This window comes from Lagopus muta, chromosome 3, assembly GCF_023343835.1.
Source record: "Lagopus muta isolate bLagMut1 chromosome 3, bLagMut1 primary, whole genome shotgun sequence".
Classification (NCBI taxonomy): Eukaryota; Metazoa; Chordata; class Aves; order Galliformes; family Phasianidae; genus Lagopus; species Lagopus muta.
In genome coordinates this window covers 45,851,598-45,873,247 of record NC_064435.1, presented here as the reverse complement: position 1 = coordinate 45,873,247, position 21,650 = coordinate 45,851,598, and the positions used below count along the sequence as shown (strand labels likewise).

General features: G+C 38.5%; 1 protein-coding gene across 4 annotated transcripts in view; it reads left to right on the top strand.

Moving 5' to 3' along the window:
* The window catches only part of LAMA3 (laminin subunit alpha 3), a 112,747-nt gene extending 94,528 nt beyond the window's left edge, over nucleotides 1-18,219 (top strand). For all 4 annotated transcript variants that reach the window (XM_048940780.1, XM_048940781.1, XM_048940779.1 and 1 more), the window contains 21 exons: nucleotides 840-982; nucleotides 2,014-2,190; nucleotides 4,062-4,213; nucleotides 4,312-4,474; nucleotides 4,967-5,100; nucleotides 5,547-5,697; nucleotides 7,010-7,129; nucleotides 8,056-8,180; nucleotides 8,485-8,605; nucleotides 9,735-9,875; nucleotides 10,617-10,747; nucleotides 11,616-11,747; nucleotides 12,673-12,817; nucleotides 13,103-13,266; nucleotides 13,672-13,861; nucleotides 14,488-14,637; nucleotides 15,129-15,288; nucleotides 15,423-15,550; nucleotides 16,744-16,837; nucleotides 17,177-17,296; nucleotides 17,473-18,219. In XM_048940780.1, coding sequence (XP_048796737.1) covers nucleotides 840-982; nucleotides 2,014-2,190; nucleotides 4,062-4,213; nucleotides 4,312-4,474; nucleotides 4,967-5,100; nucleotides 5,547-5,697; nucleotides 7,010-7,129; nucleotides 8,056-8,180; nucleotides 8,485-8,605; nucleotides 9,735-9,875; nucleotides 10,617-10,747; nucleotides 11,616-11,747; nucleotides 12,673-12,817; nucleotides 13,103-13,266; nucleotides 13,672-13,861; nucleotides 14,488-14,637; nucleotides 15,129-15,288; nucleotides 15,423-15,550; nucleotides 16,744-16,837; nucleotides 17,177-17,296; nucleotides 17,473-17,618 — 2,987 coding nt within the window. In that variant the 3' untranslated portion in view covers nucleotides 17,619-18,219. The remainder of the gene's footprint in view (nucleotides 1-839; nucleotides 983-2,013; nucleotides 2,191-4,061; nucleotides 4,214-4,311; nucleotides 4,475-4,966; nucleotides 5,101-5,546; nucleotides 5,698-7,009; nucleotides 7,130-8,055; nucleotides 8,181-8,484; nucleotides 8,606-9,734; nucleotides 9,876-10,616; nucleotides 10,748-11,615; nucleotides 11,748-12,672; nucleotides 12,818-13,102; nucleotides 13,267-13,671; nucleotides 13,862-14,487; nucleotides 14,638-15,128; nucleotides 15,289-15,422; nucleotides 15,551-16,743; nucleotides 16,838-17,176; nucleotides 17,297-17,472) is intronic.
* The last annotated feature ends 3,431 nt before the right edge of the window (nucleotides 18,220-21,650 follow it).

The following is a 21,650-nucleotide window of genomic DNA, read 5'->3' as shown; positions in this document are numbered from 1 at the left end:
TTGGTGTTGTTTTCTATTGTGGATTCTTGCTATCTGCTTAGTCTCTGCTAATCATCTAAAAGTTGGCTGTCTAATCTAAGCCAGTATTGTGAACTTCCTCCGCTGCCAGTCAGAAGGAGCAAGCACTGCAGAAGGAGAGTTAGTCTGTGTTAAAAGGTAATATCATGGCTCATTTCAGAAGACTTGGAGGCCTGTAATCAGTGGTGTACCTAGAAGTCCATACTGGTTCCAACGCTGCTTAACACGAATGACCTGGATGGTGGGGTAAAATGTACCCTCAATAATTTTACCAATGACACAAAACTGGGAGGAGTGGCATTCCTCCACAATGCCAGAGGAACTGTGCTGCCATCCAGAGGCAGTGGTTCTACAGGCTGGAGAAATGGGCTGACAGGATTTTCATGCTGTTCAGAAAAAGGAAGAGGAAAGTCGTGCACCTGGTGAGGAAGAACCCCAGGCACCAGGACATGCTGGGAGCCCCCCAGCTAGAAATCAGCTCTGCAGAAAAGGACCAGGGGATCCAGCAAGTTGGATGTGAGCCAGCAGTGTGTCCTTGAAGCAAAGAATTCTGTAACATGTGCCCTACTAGGTCAGACCAACAGTTCACTTATGCTGGTATTCTCTCTCCAACAGTGCAGAAGGACATGCTACCTGGGGGGATGCACGTAGACCTGATTCCTCTCTGTTGTTCATTATCCTCATCATTATCTCCATTATCCCAATGAAAACAGTTCTGTTATCACCCTACTACTTTTCAATTATGTGTTCATACCCCATAATTATATATGTTTTCCTCCTCCATCCTACCCTTACTAATGTGGATTTTTTTCCCATTACAGTAAAAAAACTGACAAACCAACTTCCAGATCTGTTCAGCAAGATTGAGAGTATCAACCAACAGCTAATGCCAATAAGCAATATCTCTGAGAACGTAAACCGCATAAGAGAGCTGATTCAGCAGGCAAGAGATGCTGCAAATAAGGTCTGTCTTGAACACTGCAATCATGCTTGTTCTTAGTGTTTTGGACACTGCAGTGCTTTTGTTCCTCTTTATAAATCATTTTGTTAAAACATTTGTGAAGGATCAGACATAAATTTCATTTAATAGCATAACCCAGCAGTTAAATTTAGTATGCTGATGAGAAGTGTAATTCATACATAAGAATGGCTGGATGCAATAGCATCCAGTTTCATCCTTCTCATACAGTCTAATTTTCCAGATCAATTTTCAGATCTCATTTATTCAAGAACCATTTTTCTTCCACTTACAACAGGGTAACTTTGGCAGCAAGGGGCAGAGTCAGTTCTGCAGGCTTAGAGGCAGGGATCTCTACCCATCTGTGGCCAGTGGAACGCTGGCATTTCCAGAAAACGTGCAGCCCTGTGCCTTTGTATCTCCATCTGCCTTGACATTTTAGGCATCAGCTATAGGCATCTTGCTCTTTCTCCATTTAAGCAACTGTGATAGTTATAGTATCAATGGATGGCATGGCCTTAGATGACAGCAGAAACATTACTGAGGTAAACACGAATAACATGCAGTATATGAGAAGAATTTGTGACTGTACTGTAAGTAGCAGTAATAAGATATGTATTTGTTATTATCAGAGGTGCATTACAATTTCCAACAGACAGTCAAGTCCAGAAAATTGAAGCACTGAGATATGTATGTAGACATGTAAATAATTCATAGGCTTGCTCTTTGGAGCCACAAGGCACATCCTGTCCATTACATGTAGTGAAAGTAACGATTATTCGACAGAAGTGAGGTTAAGGCTGGTTAGTGACTGGAGTAAAAATAAATAAATAAATAAATAAAGTGCTGTGTTAAGTTTTGAAAACACAGAATATGGCATTATCCATTCTGTTTCCTAGTTATGTTGTTTGGTATGATCAGAGTCTAAATCTTTAGTGACTGGTAGTAGGTAGGTTACTTAGCGATTGAATAAAGAAATAAGTAGAAGCCGTAGTAATAGATTCTTCTGAAGTATTGAATTTTATTTTTCTTAACAGGTTGCTATTCCTATGAGGTTCAATGGCAGCTCTGGTGTAGAGGTTCGACCTCCAAGCAACCTTGAAGATTTGAAAGCCTATACTTCACTTACTTTTTTTCTCCAAAGACCTCAGAAAAGATTAGATGCCCCCCAGAGGGCATCAAATAAGTTTGTCTTGTACCTGGGCAATAAAGATGTAGGTATATTCTAAAATGTAATTTGATTTTTAGAACAGGCAACATGCTTTAAGGAACAGGTGGGAGAAAATTTGTTTTGACTGAAGTTCATAGCCACCGATAGCCTTCTTTTTTTAATAATTGCCATCATGTGGTGGAATAAGTATTTTGTGAAGAATAGTTCATTCCTCCACTGGCAAGCCAACTTACTGAGTGATTGACTGCTCATCTCTTTGATATTTTGCTGGAATTTATTTCTCAGTCATAAATATCATCATCACGTGACCCTACTCTCACTTCTTTGGCTCTTACTGTAGCACACATGACTGTGAATTTCTCTTCCGATTACGATAAAAGGGTTGGTTCCCCTTCAGCTCTTAATTTCTCTTCTGAATATGCAGAATAATACAGAGTTGCTTATGCATTCATGCTTGTTCAGGAAACATCATTTTAAAAATATCCTGCAACGAGGTTCCTAACAACGTGTTTTCAATTCTTGTTTGCAATTGTTTCTCTAGTGAGTCTCATTCACATACAGAAAGCTGATAAAAGTAGTTATGCTATATAGACTCTCACCTTTTTATCCCCTCATGAAAAGGATGCCCTATCCAGAGAAGGGCAACAAAGCTGTGAGGGGTCTGGAGCACAAGTCTCATGAGGAGTGGCTGGAGGAACTGGAATTGTTCAGTCTGGAGAACAGGAGGCTTGGAGGGAGACCTTATTGCTCTCTACAACTGCCTGAAAGGAAGTTGTGGTGTGATAGGAGTAGGCCTCTTCTCCCTCATAACTAGTGGTAGAACTAGAGGGAATGGCCTCAAGTTGTTCCAGATGAAGTTCAGGTTGGACATTAGGAAAAATTTCTTCTCTGGAACAGGCTGCCAAGGGTGGTGGTTGAGACACCATCTCTGGAGGCTTTCAAGAAATGTTAAATGTGATACTAAGGAAAATGGTTTAGTGAGAAAATATTGGTGGTAAGTGGGTGGTTGGACTGTGGATGATCTTGGAGGTCTTCTCCAGTCTATGATTCCACAGCTCTAAGTCAACTTAATAGGAACGGAGTGTTGACTGAGTGCTGTTCCTAGCACCTATTTTATTTCATGAATATTGCATCTAAATTTTTAGTAAATGCCATGGCTTTAGCTGAAAGATGTTTTAGAATTGAGAACTACCTTAACTTTTACAGCTTTTTATGTTACAAACATAAAAAGCCATGCATGTCTCTTCAATTAATTTATAACCGTACTCTCCAAATATTCTCTCCGAATAATCATACTCAGAGCAATGCATCATTCATTAAATTAGCACAACACATCTGACTACAATTTAGAATAGAATAAAATAGTTAAAACAGAAGGGGCCCAAAAGGATCATTGAGTCCAACCGCCTGAACACTTCAGGGCTAACCAGAAGTTAAAGCATATTATTAAGGACATTATCCAAATACCACTTGAACACAAACAGGCATGGGGCATCAACAGCCTTGTGAGAAAGCATGACAGAAGTGTTTGTCCGTCCTCACAGTAAATACTTTTTTTTTCCTATTGTCGAGTCTGAATGTTCCCTGCCACAGCTTTGTGCCATTTCCACACATCCTATCATTGCTTACCAGTGACAAAAGACTCATAGAATCATAGATTGGTACCTTCTTGTCCATTTCCCCTCCTTGGGAATTTGTAGAGAGCAATGAACTAACCTGCTGGTCTCTTTTTCTCCAGACTATTTATTATTCCCAGAAAAAAAGTGGTAAACTTAATAAAATTCTCATCATTGGGTGGGTGAATTGCTTTGTGGCTCATTCACAGTATGATGGTGTCCCTGAGGTAGGGATGTTGTATTCTAACTTCATTAACATTAGTCATTAATTAATGATTATTTGCTTTGCTGTTCTTAGGCTTCTAAAGGATATATTGGTATGGCAGTAAAAGACGGTCATCTCACTTGTGTCTATAACCTGGGAGATCGTGAAGTAGAAGTTGTTGTGGAACCTCTTGTGATGGAAAGTGACACTGAGGAAGCCATTATGGATCAAGTTAAGCTTGAAAGGTATAAGATCCATAGCACGCAACAGTCTTTTCCAAAACATGCTTGGAATGTCTTTTATTAGTGTGATGTGATATTTTGCCTGTTTGTTTTGGTTTTAGAATTTACCAGTATGTGAAGCTGAATTACATCAAAGCAGCAACGTCAACTTCTCCGGTGTTTGAAAAGCCTTTGACTGCAAACAGTGGAGATGGAAACACTCTCCTAAATCTTGATCCAAGCACTGTTGTCTTCTATGTTGGAGGATACCCACCGGATTTTAGGGTACAAAGAGTCATTCAGTCTTTAAGAGAGATTTCCGTGTTAATCATTCTGTTACTCTTACAAGTAAAGGTTGGAATTAGCAGTCTTTCAAAGACTATAAAAGTTTGATCATGCCAGCAGGAATAGGGTGAGTGCAAAGAAATGCTACTTCTTGCAGAAGCTGCCTGGCTTGTAGCTTGCTGGAACTCAAAGAAGGGAATATGATGGGTTTTATTCTTCCAAGGACACCATGAAACCTGCCAGCCTGCTGAGCACTCTCCCCAGTCCACTCATACGATTCTGCTTTGAATTGTGCTGCAGTGCTCCTGGGGTGCTATCAGATGGTTTGGTTATTATGTCCAGAGATACAATAATACAATAATTTCTTCAAATTAGAATGACACATTCTGTGTCTTAGTAATACTTTTGCAATAAGTCCTAGCAGTCACATTTCAATGTAAAATTTTGTCAGCTGATGTTGATAGCATGTTTTTTAATAACACTGTTTTTCAGCCTCCACGTAAGCTAGACTATCCTCATTATGAAGGCTGCATTGAATTGGACAACTTAAATGAGAATGTTATCAGCCTTTACAACTTCAAGAGGACATTTAATCTCAATACCACTGAAGTGCAACCCTGCAGAAGGTACGATACTGAGGTAGACAGATTGATGGTTCTGTGGCTTTATCAGTTTTTTGTGTCTTTTAACATCCAGAAGCATGAGCACTGCAGTTACATGAATGACTTTTTTTTTCTAAGTCTTGGTCATTAATACGTATCATAGAGGAAATCATCAGAGTTGGTGTTATTCACAGCTATAGCAATCTCAGTCCATTGGCTCACAATTAGAATGATAAAATAAATCACTAATTATTTTAAAATCAGGTTTTTCCTCTCTAAAGATCATATGTAAAATTAATAGAAGCCAGTGGAAAGTTTTTTTTCTTTGCTTGGATTAACAGCTGTCCCTGTTAGTGGCTCTGCACTAAATGCTTTAAATTCAGTTTTTTAAAAATGTTAATGTCAGTAAGTCCATGTGGTAGTAGATTTTACTCTTGTATATTCACGCCTGTGACACTGAATTATTACAGGTACAAAGAAGAGTCTGACCAAAGCTATTTTGAAGGCACTGGTTATGCCAGCGTCACATCTAAAGAAACAAATGCAAATGTACCAATACGCTACGAGCAGACAATTCAGACCACTGCAGATGAAGGCATAGTGTTTTTTGCTGCAAATGAGGTAATGAAATGCTTCTGTGTTGTTTAGAGGTCTAGGAAGTTTTTTTAAAAGTTCACTGACATGAGAACACATTAGATTTACTTACATGTAGGTTGATCTGATAGTAAAGCTTCCATGGAAACTACAGCAGCTACGAGGAGCACAATAACACTATTTAGTAGAGAAAATTCTCAGCTATGAAACACTATTTTTTAACATGCGCTGATGCCAGCAATGAACAAGAATCTGCGTGCTGTGCTCATAAAAATCTGGACCAGTGGAGGTGACCTGCTGCTTTACAACTGCTACGGCAGCATTGTTGCTAGGAAAATGTTGCCCATGCAGTCCATTTTGCATCTGCCTGAACAGGTTGAAGTCAGAAGGTGCCAAATCAGGACTATGTGGTGGGTGTGGTAGGACAGTCCAGCCAAGCTTGGCAATGTGCTCCACAACTGGTATGAGGCCTGGTGTTATCGTGTTGCAGGAGAAAGGTTGTCATCTTCTCTGGCATGACTTTGGAGGTGTGAACCTTCATCTTAGTTCGCCTTGCAATGGAGCAGTCAGAGTTGATGTCTGGGTATTAGGAAATCCAGAAGGATCATCGCTTTCCTCTGATGTTGTGGGCCATCATCATAAAATAGGAGGCATTACTTTCAGAGCAGCCCTAATAACTTCCATAAAGTTGCTTGAAACTGTTATCTTTGTTCAAATGGCAGATGAGTAGATTCTGCTGGGTGTTGAATTGCTGCTGAATACTGACTTTGTCAAAGCTAACTGAAAGTTGTTCTAAGTAGCTCTTTTGATAGGCAGTGCGCAGGATTTGGACTTGTGTGACAGAGGGAGGGTGCAACCCGAATCAAACCAGTCTCAAAATACTGAAATCCTCCAGAAGTGCAAATGCTTTTTTTCTCAAGTCTAGACTAAGGGAGAACGTAGGAAGTGACATGGTGACACCACGGTCACTTATACGTGTGAAAATTGCTGAAGAACAATAGCAATTCTGTTCATGTAATAGTATTATAGGAATGATAACTATCACTGTGATATCATTTAGTAATATCTCCATTCTGTTGAAGTAAAAAGAAAATCAGTAAACATTCTGAAATGAGAAAAAGTCCTCTAGAGATTTGACAGCTACATTTCGAGCTGATACTAGATCTGTTTCTAAGATTTTTTTAAGCATTCAAAATTAGTCTTCTAAGTTTTACTGTTCTTGCTTTTATGCTTTTAACCAGAATAAGATTGAATCAGCTAGATAGCTTCGTTACAGTAATTCATGTGACACTGACATAAATATGAAATGTTGAACAGTTTGTGCTTTTTCTTGCTGCAGGATCAGTACATCAGTGTGCTTATTAAAAATGGCCATCCGGTTTTTAGATACAAAATTGACTCTGAGCTTCCAAAAGAAATAGAAAACAATGTGACTTTAAATGATGGGACGTATAAACAAGTAAGTCATTTTAAACAATTGATTGATTGCTGTTTGTGGGAATATAAATTTTCTTGAAGCTAAACCTTCTGTTGTAAAGATTTGTTGTGAAGTTTTTGTGTTGAGGATTAGTTTGGATGCAAGCCTTCACTATTTGCTGTTATGTTTATCTGTGAGTAAATTTAGTTTTAATAAAGCAGTTTCCAAAGGATCAAGCCCTTTGTGACAGAACATTGTTTTATGTGAAGAGATCTGTGATCACTGTACATACCAACATTATTTTAAAATGTAAGTTCATGCTTTTTACCATATAAAGGTGTATTTCTTCAGAGGTTACTTAACAGTAACAGAGGTTACTTTTTCAAAGTCTTTGTGTTGTTGCTGACTTATTTAGCTTCAGTCTGGCTGTTTTGTAGAGCTACTAACATGAAATCCTAAAGACATTGTTAAAATCTCTGATTGCTATTTTGATTAGTTCTCTCTCTTCCCCTTCTTACATTTCCAACTAAGTAGTGTAGGCTGCAGTGACTGCTGGAAGAAGTGTTTATGCTGCTCTGGGCTAAGTTGCCTCCAGTCAGCTGACTGATCCAGCCTTTGCAGGAGGCAGCAGCTCCTGAATCTTCAACTGCAAGTGGAAGGCGATGTTTGAACGTTTAGGAACTTTGTCCTAAAAATTCACCTCATCTAAGTACAATAAACTTCACCTCTTATTTGAATAGTCAAGCATTCTGTGTAGGTATTTGCTTTGACTAAGTTCCTAAATTTTGCCAAGTACCTTTGAACTAGTGCTGCTATTCTGGTTCAGAGCATTAATAAACAAGAGGAGGAAAAAAAAATTGTGTCCTACTCTTTAAATGTAATCTGCTATATCTTGCTCTTTGAATGTAACATGCTTAATAATTTTGTTCCTGGTAAGTGAAGTAATTCTCATTGTTCACGTATTTCAGATTAGAATATTGATTGCCCGAAATAAGAATATTGTTTATGTCAGCTCTGATATTACAGCCAACGTTAAAGTCTTTGATTTCACTAAATATTATCTCGGTGGCATTCCATCTTCTCTAAGGAAACGGTGAGTAGCTATAAAAAGACTGTAGCACTTTGTGTGGTAAGTCCATCTAAACTCTTTCCTTAGGCAAGTTCTTTCGTGCTCTGTATTATGTATCACAATCATAATCTGTGATTTTTGGCTAATGGTGAGTTTGAGTGTGCCCTGTGGAGCAGGTTTGATCAGTATGAAGTATGTTTGTGCAATAAAGATTGCTCGTTTTATTTTTCTACTTCTTATATTGCCAGCATTTACAGGTTGTTATACTGGTATCTGTTTTGAAATAGCAGTCTACTGAACTCTTTTTCCTCCCACTCCCTGAAACCAGCTTTGATATAACCGTACCTCCGTTCCGAGGCTGTATGAAGAATGTGAAAAACCCAAAAACTGCATCTGTTGTTTTTGATGAGACTGTTGGTGTCAGCAAGAAATGTTCAGATGACTGGAAGGTAAAGAAAAGCATTCTTTTAAAATGTTTGGTAAAGTTCATAGATTCTGGTTTGTCTGTAAAACCTGGGCATTGTCTTGTTCAAATCAAAAACTGCCCTTGGTTATCATGTGATGGCCAAGAAAGAAGCCAACAGTAGTGTGAAGATACAAAGAGAAAGGAATCTGCACTCCTGCTGTGATAGTTTGCTCCAGTACATAGTCCATCCTCTTAATACTGTATACTTCTAAGAATTCATATTTACATTTGTTGGCCTCCAGTTGCTGTTACTGCAGAATATGTAGTCACTTAATACTACTCAGGATCTTTCTTCTCGCTGAGGTGCTTATGCTTTATAATTAAGTCACATCTCAATCTTTCTCCTTGACAGAGCTAAGCTTCCACTGCAATCTCACATAAAAAAAGCAATTGCTCCACTTATGTGTGTTGTGAAATCTCCTGTACACCCACGAGTTTTGCTACATTCCTTTTAAAATGAGACAGTGTGGCTTTTTCAGTGTTGTCTTACCCAGTGCTGCATGGAGAAATGAAAATCAACGTGTCTGCTTCTACCTATTGCTCCTTATGTGGTTTCTTTCTCCAATGGCACTGTCCCGACATTTTCATTCCCTCTGTGGAATCTAAACAATCACCATACAGGTTATTTCTCTGTGCAGAAGATCTAGCCTTATTTCTCTTTCTGAGTTTGTATATCTCCTGTATATTAACAAGCATTTTGTTAAAAAAAGGCCCAGGAATGATCTGTCCTATGACTCGCATAGCCTCAGATACTAGATCATCTCCATAGCTCAATGTGTACAAACCATTCCTCCAGCTGCTCACTTTGGCATTCTCAAATGTGAAAACTTAAAAAAAAAAAAAAAAAACTTCCCTGTCAATGCAGACAGTAGAGATGAACGATGTGTTATGCTCAGCTGCCCTCATCTCCCTGGAGAGCTTTGCACATCAGCTAATGATACTGGAACGCATTCAGTCTGTCTGTTCTATACTGGAATGTTGTGCTTGCAGTTTGCCTTGCACGTAGTTCAGGTGGGAGCTGCTTGCAGTTATGTTGAGTAGTGCTTTTGTTGTCCTCCATTGCCAATTCTTCAGATTGGAAGGAAAAACACTGAAATTGTTCTCTCTTTCAGCTTGTCAGATCTGCAGCTTTTTCCAAGAAGGGCACACTGAGCCTGAGTGCAGCGAATTTCCCATTTCCCAGAGATTTCCAAGTTGGCTTTGGCTTTCGAACAATGGCATCGACTGGAACACTCTTAAGTTACAATCTATGGGTATGAAACGTGTTCAGTTTAGAATGTGTTCATTTTTATTTCTGGATCAGTCGTATTTGTCTGTGACCATGTCAGTTTGTCATCACTACTAAGTTTTACATAGATTCCCATATTTTAAGGCAAGAAATAGCTAGTATAAACATCTCTAGATGCTGTCATCTTGCATGTCATAGGATGGAGAAATTCATCCTGGCAATTTCTTCATTCATACAAAGCTAATTTCATGAGTAACTGATCCTTAACCTTGAGCATTCTGTATCACAGCACCCCCATCCCAATAAGGTGACTGTTGCCTAATACAGTTGGCTGGAAATATTCTGAGTAAAACTGGCCTTCTGCCCATGCAAAAATGATACTGTGATCAAATATGCAGAGGAAAAGGCTGATTTGGGCCATGACCTGTCAAAACGCAGGAAGGTTCAAGCAGAAACGCCATTCTTGCTGGCTGAAAAAGAAGATATGGAAGTACACACTTGATATTTAAGAAAAGAAAAACGGAGTCCTCTGGTATTGTAAAAACAATTCAAACAAGCATTTTAAATAACTGGTTACTTAAGAGAGATTTTAAAATGTGAACTATATTCGTCATAAAGAACTGGGAGTAAAATCTGGTACGAGGTGACTGTGAAATGCAGTTTTTGTCTGAGAAAATAGAGACCACAGAGAACTTTATTAATGATGATATAATCGAGAACTAAAGGCATCTGCATTTAAGGATTATTTTGTGCAATTCTTTTTTAGCCTAATATTCTTACCATCTACCTGAGCCCTGGCTTTGTAAATGCAAAGATAGGAGAGAATGAAATGAAAGTGAAGAAGGAGTATGAAGATGGGTCAATGCATTATGTGACAGTAACAAGAGAAGCTGACATGTGAGTCCAGTCCTTTATCTGAGTGTTTTATGTTGTAGTTGGAGAAAGATTAAAATGTTGTCTGACTTGTAATTTGGGTATACAGGAGCAGAGCATGCTGAAATAATGAAGCAAAAGGAGATTTTTGGATAGTGGGTGTGCATATAAGTCCCTGTGATATCTGAATTCAAAGCTGATCAATATGCATGTCTGATTTATTGAGTTTTGTCTACTTGTTAAACTGGAGCTTGGAAGCTCTTCCACTTCCCCATAGCCTTTACATATGTCACTGTAAGTTAGAGGTGCATCTAATATGGGTCCAGAGAAGAAGCTAATATTGTCTGTTTTTTCAGTTGTGATCTATTTCATAGGTATCAGAAAAGTCAATTTACAGGAAAGCTCCTAAGTCTCACTGATTTCTATGCCACACATAAAATGAAATAAGTGCTCATTACAGAGGAAAGTTTTGAATAATTGTAACTTTGGATGATTATAAATTTCAACATTATCTGTAGTTGCTGCTGCTAATGCAATTTTGATACAAAGAACAAAGAACCATTTTGATACAAAGAACAAAATCTTATCCTGTAGCTGTCAGTGACAGTTTTCAAGAATTTCATTTGGATCAGGATTTCACTGTAGACTGAAGGACTGAAGACAGTCCTTGCTCAATATCTACCACCAAAAAGCAGAGTAATTTCACATCAGTTAAATTCAGTGTAAGTTTTTATGGGAAGAATCCCAAAAGTAAACAAATGAAGCTCTAGTGTATTTACAATGCAATGAGAAAACACATCAGTCAAATGTTTCTTTTTAAAATATATATTTCATTCAAATTCATGGATGTTTTCCTTTAGGTTTCATGCTCATTTTTCTTTGCTTTTTTCAGAGTAAAACTGCTGGTTGATGATGATCTTGATTCAAAATCATTTGACTTTCTGAGGTCACAGACGTTCACTCAGCCTATCAGATTTGGTGGAGATGATTTTGAAGGTTGCATCTCAAATGTTTTTATAGAAAGGTATTTGGCTTGGTAGTCTTTCAGTTCCATACTTTTTTGTCTTGTGTTCCTTTTTAAATCACCTTTTTAAAGATGCTTTCTTTCTAAATCACTTTTCTTCTACATGTATGAAACCTTCATGAATGTTTAACTCTGCTGCCCCAGAGTATTTTCTAATCCAGACAGTATCAACTTGTAATTAAATCTGTTGTTCAGATGTAATGGAATTTTTGTCTGAAACAAGTTCAGGTTCTGCTCCCAGCTCTACCACTCTTCTCACAGAAGATGATGGGCAAGGAGTTTCACTGCATTTTCTCAATTGTAAAGTGTTTTGTAATTTAATCATCAAAGATTCTCCATGACTTATAAAATGATAGCATTATTTAATAGTATTCTTTATCCACAAAGGAAATTGGTGTCGACAGTCTTTCTGATATTTTGGCTTTAGTACCAGAACTGCTTATTAAGTTGTGATGGGCCTTATGCTTTGACAGCTCTCATTACAATGTCTAATTTGCACAGGAGGGTAAATTACTGTTTCCTTTTTTTTTCCTTGATCTGCCTGGCTATGCACATACTAACGAGTAAAATTTCATTGTCTGATCCAGAAATCAAAACTGCTTTTATTAACGCTCATTTCTGTTTAAGTAGATATCTTTTAGTACAAAAGACTGTGTTTAGAAGAGATGAGAAGGAAGCATCATAATTTGGATTATTTTTTTGTTTTGCTTTTAAGCCTAAAAGGAAATGGGCAGAAGTAGGACAAATGTGAATATTTTTTTGCAGTGTTGAATGTAAATTTTTCATCAAAAGATGAAAATTGGTATTTTAACATCAGGTCACTGGGAATTCCATTTTGTACAGAACACAGTTTTACAGTATGTAGTTGATTACATGAGAGAAAAGGTAACCTGTGTCACAGAACTTATCTCTTTCCTCACTCTAGGACAGGTCAGCTCCCTGAAGTTCAAAATCTCATGAATTTTACTGCAAAGACTGATGTATCCCTTGGAGCTTGCCACCAGTATGAGAACCTTGAACCAATGCTGCTGAAAGAATTCAAAAATCCACTCAGGTTTAAGATGCTCAAGGTATGCCTGTTATTATTGTCATCTTCACTCTATGTTGATGCTGAGGCTCTGTCTGCACAGCCATGATTTATCGAGCCCAGTATTACTGTTTGCCTTCCATCTCACTTCTGAATCAGGTTCTCTTTGTGTTGAAGTTCCACACAAAGTGTGTACTTGCTCAAGAATGAGAACAGCTTCTCTGTCATTTAGAGAAGGGCACTGACTGCCTCAGGTGGAAATTCTTGTGTAGGTCGAATTTATTATTTTATGCTCACCCATAATAAATGTTTTTATTCTGCCTCCCAGGATGAAAAATACTTTGATCGTTTGACATATTCTAATGTACAGCATGACCAGCAAAACCACACTTTACTAACTCAGTTAAATGTCAACAGTGAGGCGTATCTCCTTGGAAACACCCCCAACAGTTTTATATCCTACACGTTTTCTTCATCTGCACCTATGGACAGGTAATACAAATATTATCTCTTCACCTCCCAATACTTGAATCTTCAAAGCTGCTTGAATCTGTAAGTGCTAAAAGCCAGGATTCTTAGTCATGTTTCCATCTTTTGGCACAACAGAATAGTGATTCTAAAGGTTCAGGAAATTTTCTTTTTCCATACTTCCCCAAACTATGTAGATTGACTTGGTTATGGTGGGCAGCTATGGTGCATATTGATGCCGAGTTCTAAGCCTGAGTAAGTCAACTTTAATTCACGTTCAGAAGGCGGGCGATGCAGAACACTGTGATTCCACCCAAAATGTCTTCTGCAATTCACAAATCGAGTTTCGCTGATGCTTTTCTGATGAAGGGAGAATACAACACCTGACAAAACAGACATATGTTTGAGTATGCTTACTTTCCACTACAGGTTACATTTTTCTGTGGATATACGAACGCGATCATCAAGAGGATTAATCATTTTCATGGAGGGAAAGTCTGAGAACTCTTACACGGCTCTCCACATTTCAAAAGGACGTTTTGTCTTTTCGCTTGGTTCTGGAAGAAGACGAATCAAAATCAAAACTAGTGTTAAATACAATGATGGACAATGGCATACTGTAAGTAGTATGACACAGAAACCACATTAATCCATGACTAGCAGTCATGGTAGGCACAGCCTGAATTTCTAAGTTATTAGGCAGAGACAGGGAAGAAAAAGTGAAAGTGTTCCTTGTGGTGACCTGAAGTTAGTTCGTTTGCCTCAAAGCTCATGTGACTGACAGGTCTCTGTTAGGAGAGAACTTGCAGAGACTGATGGTCACCGCATTATTTTCAGTTCAAATATTTCAACGTCTCCCATACAGAGCACTAAGATGCAGAATACAGTGAGGTGTTTGGGTCAGGCAGAATTCTGATTTCAGTCACACACAGAGTGAGTGTGGAGTGACTCCATTTGCAAGCCCCAGCAAGATGACCAGAATCTGAATCTCTGACAATCTGAATGGTTGACTTGCAAGATGCTCCTGGTTTTTAAATCATCTTGATATTCAACTGAAATATCTTATTTATCCTCTTCCATTTCTACTTTTGCTAGTTTCAGACTATCCTGAAAATATTCTATTTATACTGTATATGATTCACCTTTTAAAAGCACAGTTTTTCAGTTCCTGTTTGGTACACTAGCTCTAATGGCTTTCACTAGCATTGGGGTTTCTCATTCTATTATTTGTTGCACCCTTAAAAGGTGGTATGTGGCAGAGATGGGAAGAATGTCCTCCTGGTTGTTGATGGTCTGAGGGCTCAGCATGGAAGATTAGGAAGATTAGCAAGAAGTTCCACCACTGAAATTAAGCCACCAGTCTACCTGGGAGGGCCACCATTGCTGAAAAGAAAGGTAAAGAGCTGATGCAGGCACCTCTACACACTCCCCAAGCTGTACTGATTCCATGCGCAAGTGTTAATATGAAGGATTTCCATGTTGAAAAGCTTTAGTATACATTTTCAAGCACTGACTGAGCACCTGAATATTAGTGTGAAATGTGTGTTGTTCATTTTACTTTAAAAATTAGACAATTAAGACAAGTTAAAATAAACAGCATCTTAGGAAACGTTGTACTTGAGATCTCTCAACTCCTGTTGTGTTGAAACATCATTAGGAAATATCTGTGCTGCAAGCAGGAGTTACATCAACTCAAATTTAGCTCTTACTGTAATGCTTAAAGCACTTTTTATTGCCAGGTGTCTTTTCACATCAGAGATGGGGTTTAGGTACCCTTAACGACAGATGGCTGTCTGTAGTCCAACAATACAAAAGATCTAATGGGTAGTCTTACTAAAAAGATGGCCATCATGCTTTGGTATTCACGTTTTGAAACATGGTTTCAGAATATACCAATGAAGAGTTTCAAGGGTTGCCTGAGAAATTTTAAGATGAATGGAAAAGTCATGAATGCACCTCAGCAAAAAAAGGATGTGCTTCCTTGCCTGGATGCTCCCATGGAGATGGGGATTCATTTCTTTAAGGAAGGAGGATACATTGCTGTTGGTAAGCTATGTAGAGATTATGATATATGGAATTATGCCTTAAATGTGTATGTATAAGTGTAGAAGGATGTTTTCTGTATGTATTTTTATGATGATTTCCAGTTTTTCTTCTACCCACTCTTTGACTCTCCACAGGTAATTTACAAATGGGCTTAGATTTTAGGATTGTATTTGCCATTCGTCCAAGGAGTTCAACAGGTGTACTCCTCCATTCTGGAACCAAGCCAGGCAATTACTTGACTATTTACATGAAAGAAGGAAAGGTAAGAACAAGCTGTGATTCCATTACAGCTGTATTACTCTCATTCAGCAGGGAGGAGTTCTGACCTTGAACTCTGGGCTTATGTATTACGTTTGTCTCCAGGTTTAACACTGAACAACTTCCTTAGAGTGGTTTAAAATCACGGCATAGAAAATTAAGCATTTAACCTGTCTCTATGCCTACACTACCAGATTGCATTGTGTGCACGCTAGCTCACACATGTTTTCTTCACATGTCAGCAGGAGGGCACAGTCTTCATTTTCTTAGGCTTTTCTTGATACTATATGATCTAGTGGGATCATACCCTATGCAAAAACTATCCGTGTCTCCCGGATTTGCTTGCAAGCTACTTCTCTAGTTGACAGGTGTGTCATAATGTTGATTTTTTTGTTTTGTTTTATTTTGGCTTTTTTTTTGTAATGTGATAGCCTCAGAATCTGAATTTTGGACCAGAAAACCATTGTGCTTGGTTCTGTAGAGACCTCAAATAAAAAGATGTCTCTGCTCAACAGAACACAAATGCACATAGAAGCAGGGGCACCAACAGTTGTGAAGCACTTGTGGATGAGATCAGACACCTTTTTCAGCAGTAACTTAGATTCGTGCTGGCTGTTAGCATGGACAGGATGCAATAGGAAGTAAAAACAGGTCAATGGAACACCATCAGAGGAACCTGGTAGAAAATGGATTTCAGCATATCAGCTACTTGGCCATTACCAAAAGAGAGGAAGATGTCAATGACAAATAGCCTGCTTACAGGGAATAAAGAGAAAGATGTGAGAAAACACAGGGAGATTCTTGTTGGAGATGTCATAGTAAGTAATCAGGCTGCAAGCTTTCTGAGTGAATTAATGTGAAGGTCCAGGGAAATATATTGCAGTGATTCTCTCTGGAGATGTGAAGTGTATAGGTGACTGCTTTGGGAATTGAAAAGTAGGTGTAGAAGAAAAGACTTTGATGCAGAGAGATTATTTCAAAACCATTAAAACCATTTTGTAAGATGTATTTTTGCTTTTAAAACTTGTAGAATATTTGTTCCTGAGAATCTGGTAGCAAAATTTCTGGAATATGTATACAATGACTGACTCTTATACTAGGTGAAACCTAGCCCCCCACAAGTTCAATAAATTACTTAAATTACTGTATTTTTCTGTTCCTTTCTTTGTGGTAACTTAACCCAAAACTGTTTTACAGGTCATTGCTGCTGGAAATGGTAGAGCAGGAGAATTCCAGACATCAGTCACACCTCAGCAATCTCTGACTAATGGACAGTGGCATACAATCACAGGTACGTTGTATCACACCAGTTCTTCTGCAGCTTGGAAAGAAGGGGACACAGAGCGTTGCAGCCACAGATCTTAGTTAATCATTCCTTCTCTGCTTATTCTTAAAGCACTCTTAAGAACAATGTAAGTGTTTTGTGTTAATTCAAGGCTATACATAAGAGGGCTTTTTTTTGGCTGTATTTAGCCCCAGAGTACCTAAATGTGTCAATCTGACTTTGAATTGAAATGAAATCTGTTTTTCCTACAAGTTAAATTTTTTCATGCTGGTTTAAAATAGTGTCCTAGCTGGTTGGTTCTTCAATAGAGTTGAGAAAGAGCTCTCGTTTACTTGTTTTTTGCAGTCTCTCAGAAGGTGAACACTGTGCAGCTAGAATTAGGCACGGAGAGTAACTACACCATTGGACATCCACCTTTCTCTCCTGAATATGTGCATCAGGCTCTCTACTTCGGCAAAATTCCAGGTAAATTATTGCTGCTTTGTTTTTTAATGTATCTACTGGCTTTTATTCCTTTCTGAAACGAAAGTTCTGTTCGTGCATTCAGTTTTATATCATTCTCCCTCTTTTGAGAGCTTCACATTAGTTCATCTTTAAAATCCTTCTTGTTTTATTGACTTTATTCTTCTATCTCATTTTAGCAAACTTGGACTCACATTGGCTTCCAGTCAAAGATCCATTTTTTGGCTGTCTTCAGAATATTAGCGTCAATGGCAAACGTGTTTCCACCAAGAGAATTTCAGAGGTTCACGGGGCTGTGAGTTTGCGTGGGTGCCCGGCCACGTAACTTTGCTTGTGCATTCATCAGGTTGGGTCTGCTGAAGTACTGTGTGAATTCATATCTTGTGGGTTCCCCTTTTGCTGCTTGCTGTGTCACAGAGTAGTTGGTAAGAAAATGAATCCTTTGGATGTGGATTGTGCCAAAGCAAATTTGAAGTATCGGCTTTGATAAACTCCCAATTAAATGTCATTGATTTCCAGGGCAATCCATCGTGTCTTTGGAAACATATGCAGAAAAAGCAATTGTATATACCCTGCTGGGTCAAATTCTGCTCTCACCCACAACAGCGTATAGTTGTGTGGAATTCCAGTGTCTTAATTTCAGGAATTTGCCTTAATGCTAAACTTGAGAGCAAATACGATCCGCCGATGTAAAGAAATTTATAAAAATATAAGTCTCTTTGGATTGATGAACAGAATTTTTATACAGAAATGTACATTAATGTTAAAAATAATAATATAAATGGAGTTTGAAGCACTTTAAGGAGTGAAACTCTGAGAGTTTGTTGAAATACTAGAAATTCTGGAACCAAATAAAAGTAGTATGTTCTTAAAGCCACCCATGTTCTTGCCTGGTTATTTTAAATCTAGTATTTCTTCCTTTTTTCAGACACCTAAATCCAGCTTGCTTTGTACATCTGGTTTAAGGATCTGGTTTGCCTAGATAAGCAGGAGTCCATCACTGTTGCTTCTTAGAATTGTGTCACCTAAAAACCTCAGAGAATTTTTTCTTGTAAGCTTCTTAGCCAGAAGTTTCTTCCATCGATTTTCCTTCTGATTAAATGAAGGCAAGTTAGATTATGAGCAGTAGTTGCACATGCTGCAACTCTCAAGTGTGAATTGCAGGATGAAAACAGCAGACTGTGTTCTTTGACATTCACATCTTTGCACCCGATCATGATCTGTGGTGGAGTGAAGGAACCCAGTTTCCATTTTTCTAAATATAGGGTTGGCCCAAATAAACTTGACAGGGCTTCTCCTTTCTCTGTCCTTGTACTTGTAGCTGCAGGTCTTTGGGGTGGGATGGCTGTCAGAAAGCTCTTCATTGCAGAGTCCTGCAGTCCTTCTCTTCTACAGCAACTCCATGGTGCAGAGGGTTCTCAGCTGCAGAGCTATTCTGCTGGAATGGGATGGGGTGAAAGTGAGTGGGGTTGAGGTCTTTAAGCAAGCAGAGGAGTGGCACACAAGGGGAGACACCTTCTGTCTGGAGATGCTGCAGAACCACTTCTCCTCTGTGGCAGCCTGCCATGTGGAAAAGGAATACCCAACTGTCTGGAGGAGTTGCATTTGGAAATCATCTTATCAGAGAGCAACAACCGAATATTTTCTATACCTGATGCCTTGAAGTAACCCCCTGCCTTTGAAGTACATTGTCAAATATTCAGATGACCAAAAGTGAGGAAATTTTCATTTTATTTGCTGGCCTTAGCTGGAACTGACAATTCTTATGAGAAGAAAGGGGGAACAGTTAAACTTAATCAAGATATCCTCCAGTAACATTTCAATATCCCCTGCCCATCAGACTGCTCTCTGAAGCAGGTTTTCCCTAGCCACAAAAAAAAAAAAAAAAAGCCTTTTCTCTTCTCCACACAGAAGAAGTGAATACAGCAAAAATGTTTGCATCACAAACTTGGAGCCAGGCCTGGATTTCAATTCCCTTCCATTTGATTTTATTTTGTCAGAACTAATTTTAATGCTGATAGAAAATAAATTTAAAATGTAAGAAGACCTCAGTAAATCTATGGTGTAGTAACCAGTAAGTGTCAGTCTTAATACATAACAACAAAGTTGGAAAGCCCCCCTAATTTTCAGGGTGGTTTGTTTTCTCTCCTCCATGATTACTTCAGTTGTACTGTTTCTGAAGAGTTGGGCAATCATAAATTGCTGACACAATCACTAAAGGCCAGCCAGAGTTCTGAGCTTTGTACCTGAACATGGCCAGCTCTGTATCAGGCTGATACAGATCTCTTAGTAGAAAGAAATTGACTCAGAAGAGTCAGTGGATAATTTTTACGTGAGGAAGGAAGTTGTCCCATTTAGGTCAGTCTCATGAAGAATTCTCAAGAAATCCATGTGCATGCTGAGCTGTATTTCATGCATTTTATGGTCCGTGCTCAGAACATTCTGAGTTCACTTACATGTGAAATATCTTCTGGAAAATGAGAGATGAATTAAGTAGTATTTCAAGTAATTAACGGTGCGTGGAATTTCAGTTGTGAAGACATCTTTTGTTCCAGGTTCACCAGGAAAGATCTCTGGGAGAATAAACAGTTTGCCCAATGCACTGCAGACCGTAAGTGACCAAATGTACTAAAATGGAATGTTAAGTGAATAAAAAGCAAAGCAAGCCTTGGGTAGACCTTCTGTCATGTTATTTTTATTCTTATATTTTTATTTCCAAGGCTTTTGTCATTTGAGTATTGGCATTTGCTAGTTAGTTCCATATATTATTTACTTCTTTTGACTGTACCACTTCATATGGACCCCTAAGTCTATCAATAACTCTATTATAATAAAAGTAAATAAATCCCACAAGAGTTTTTCCTCTCATTTTTTATCCTTTAGTCATCTTTACTATTTGCAATTTGAGCCTTTAAGTAATGCTAATATTTTTAATTGCAAAAACACTCAGCCTTGGCCATCCTTTCTAAGCCTGCATTATTACTCATCACCTGTATTCAAGGGTGCAGCGGTATTACAGCCTGAATTTTGTTTCTGTTGTTCACCTTAAAAATAGTAAAAAAAAAATTATATACCAGTGTGTGTTTGTTCCTCTTTCAATTCAAGCTTTTGAGGAAGGTTTTGAAAAGTTTTATGGGGAAATATGAAATACGGTGCTCAGTGCACTGCAAGTACATAGCTGAATAGTTGGGCACGTTAGCACTGTGTTTAGGTTGACGTGATGACTATTTGAATGGCACATAAAGTGGGCAGATTGCCTCTCTAGACTGAACTGCATTGGTTTTGCTATTGCTCTCTTACCTGTGTAAGAATCAAGAGCAAAGGGTTCCTCTCCAGTTGATTTGGATTAGCTTCAATGGGAGTGTGTTACCTGAGGTGAATGACACCAAGTCCAGTGAGTTCCCATTTATTACAACTACAAAATGCAGCCAAATGATAATAGGAGCTGAAAGATAGTTAGCAGAGCTAACAGTGGGAATTGCAGGCAAACAAAATGTAGTAGGTCACAGGGCATTCTCAAAAGAAACATATGGTTACTGTAGGAAAAAAAGGGTGTAAATACAAGGGAAATATAACTCACTCACTGCTTATTAATGATATTATTACTTCTGGCTCTAACAAACAAAAGTATCCCAGTGAAACATCTTCAGAGACTGCTTGAAGACTATGCTGCTGCTGTGGAGCTTTCTTGCAAATGCAGAGGCCCCATGCTTTTACTTCAGTAGGAAGCAATGTGAGTTGCTCGCTCTGCTTTTGTAACCGCTTGTTAGGCAGGACTCCTTGGAGCTTTGCCTATTCTGGAGTCCCTGGGGAATTACTTGTTGGTTGGTTTGTTGTTTTTTCACCCCCTCTATTTCCTTTTTGCTCCTCATAAAACAGTGGTGTAGCCTGGAAAATGTGTTTTCACTAAGAAATCTGTAAATGCATTGTGACTTTGTAAATGAGCTCAGAGCTTTTTGCCTCTTACCATTTTCTTTGTGGTTTCCTCATTTAAACAACTTCAACATCTTTCTCCAGTGATGTAAAGAAATTTAGGGCGCTCTTGCCCAGTCTTCTGTAGTTTTATCTTTGTGTTCCAAAAATATACCAAATGGATGTCCCTGGCAAATGGAAATGCTTTGTTACAGGAGGTAGTGCCATAATACTACAGTATAGCTGCACTTGGGGCATTAAGATTGCAAGATGTAAGCATAAACCTGCTTTGTGCAGCTTGCCCAGACATCTCAAAACAGCAAGAAGCTACTCGCTGCCAGGGTTGCACTAAGCATCCTCTGACTATAAAGAACTGAAGGCAGAATAACCAATGAATTTTTATTTCTCAGCCACTTTCTGGGACCCTCTGTACCAATGAAATCAA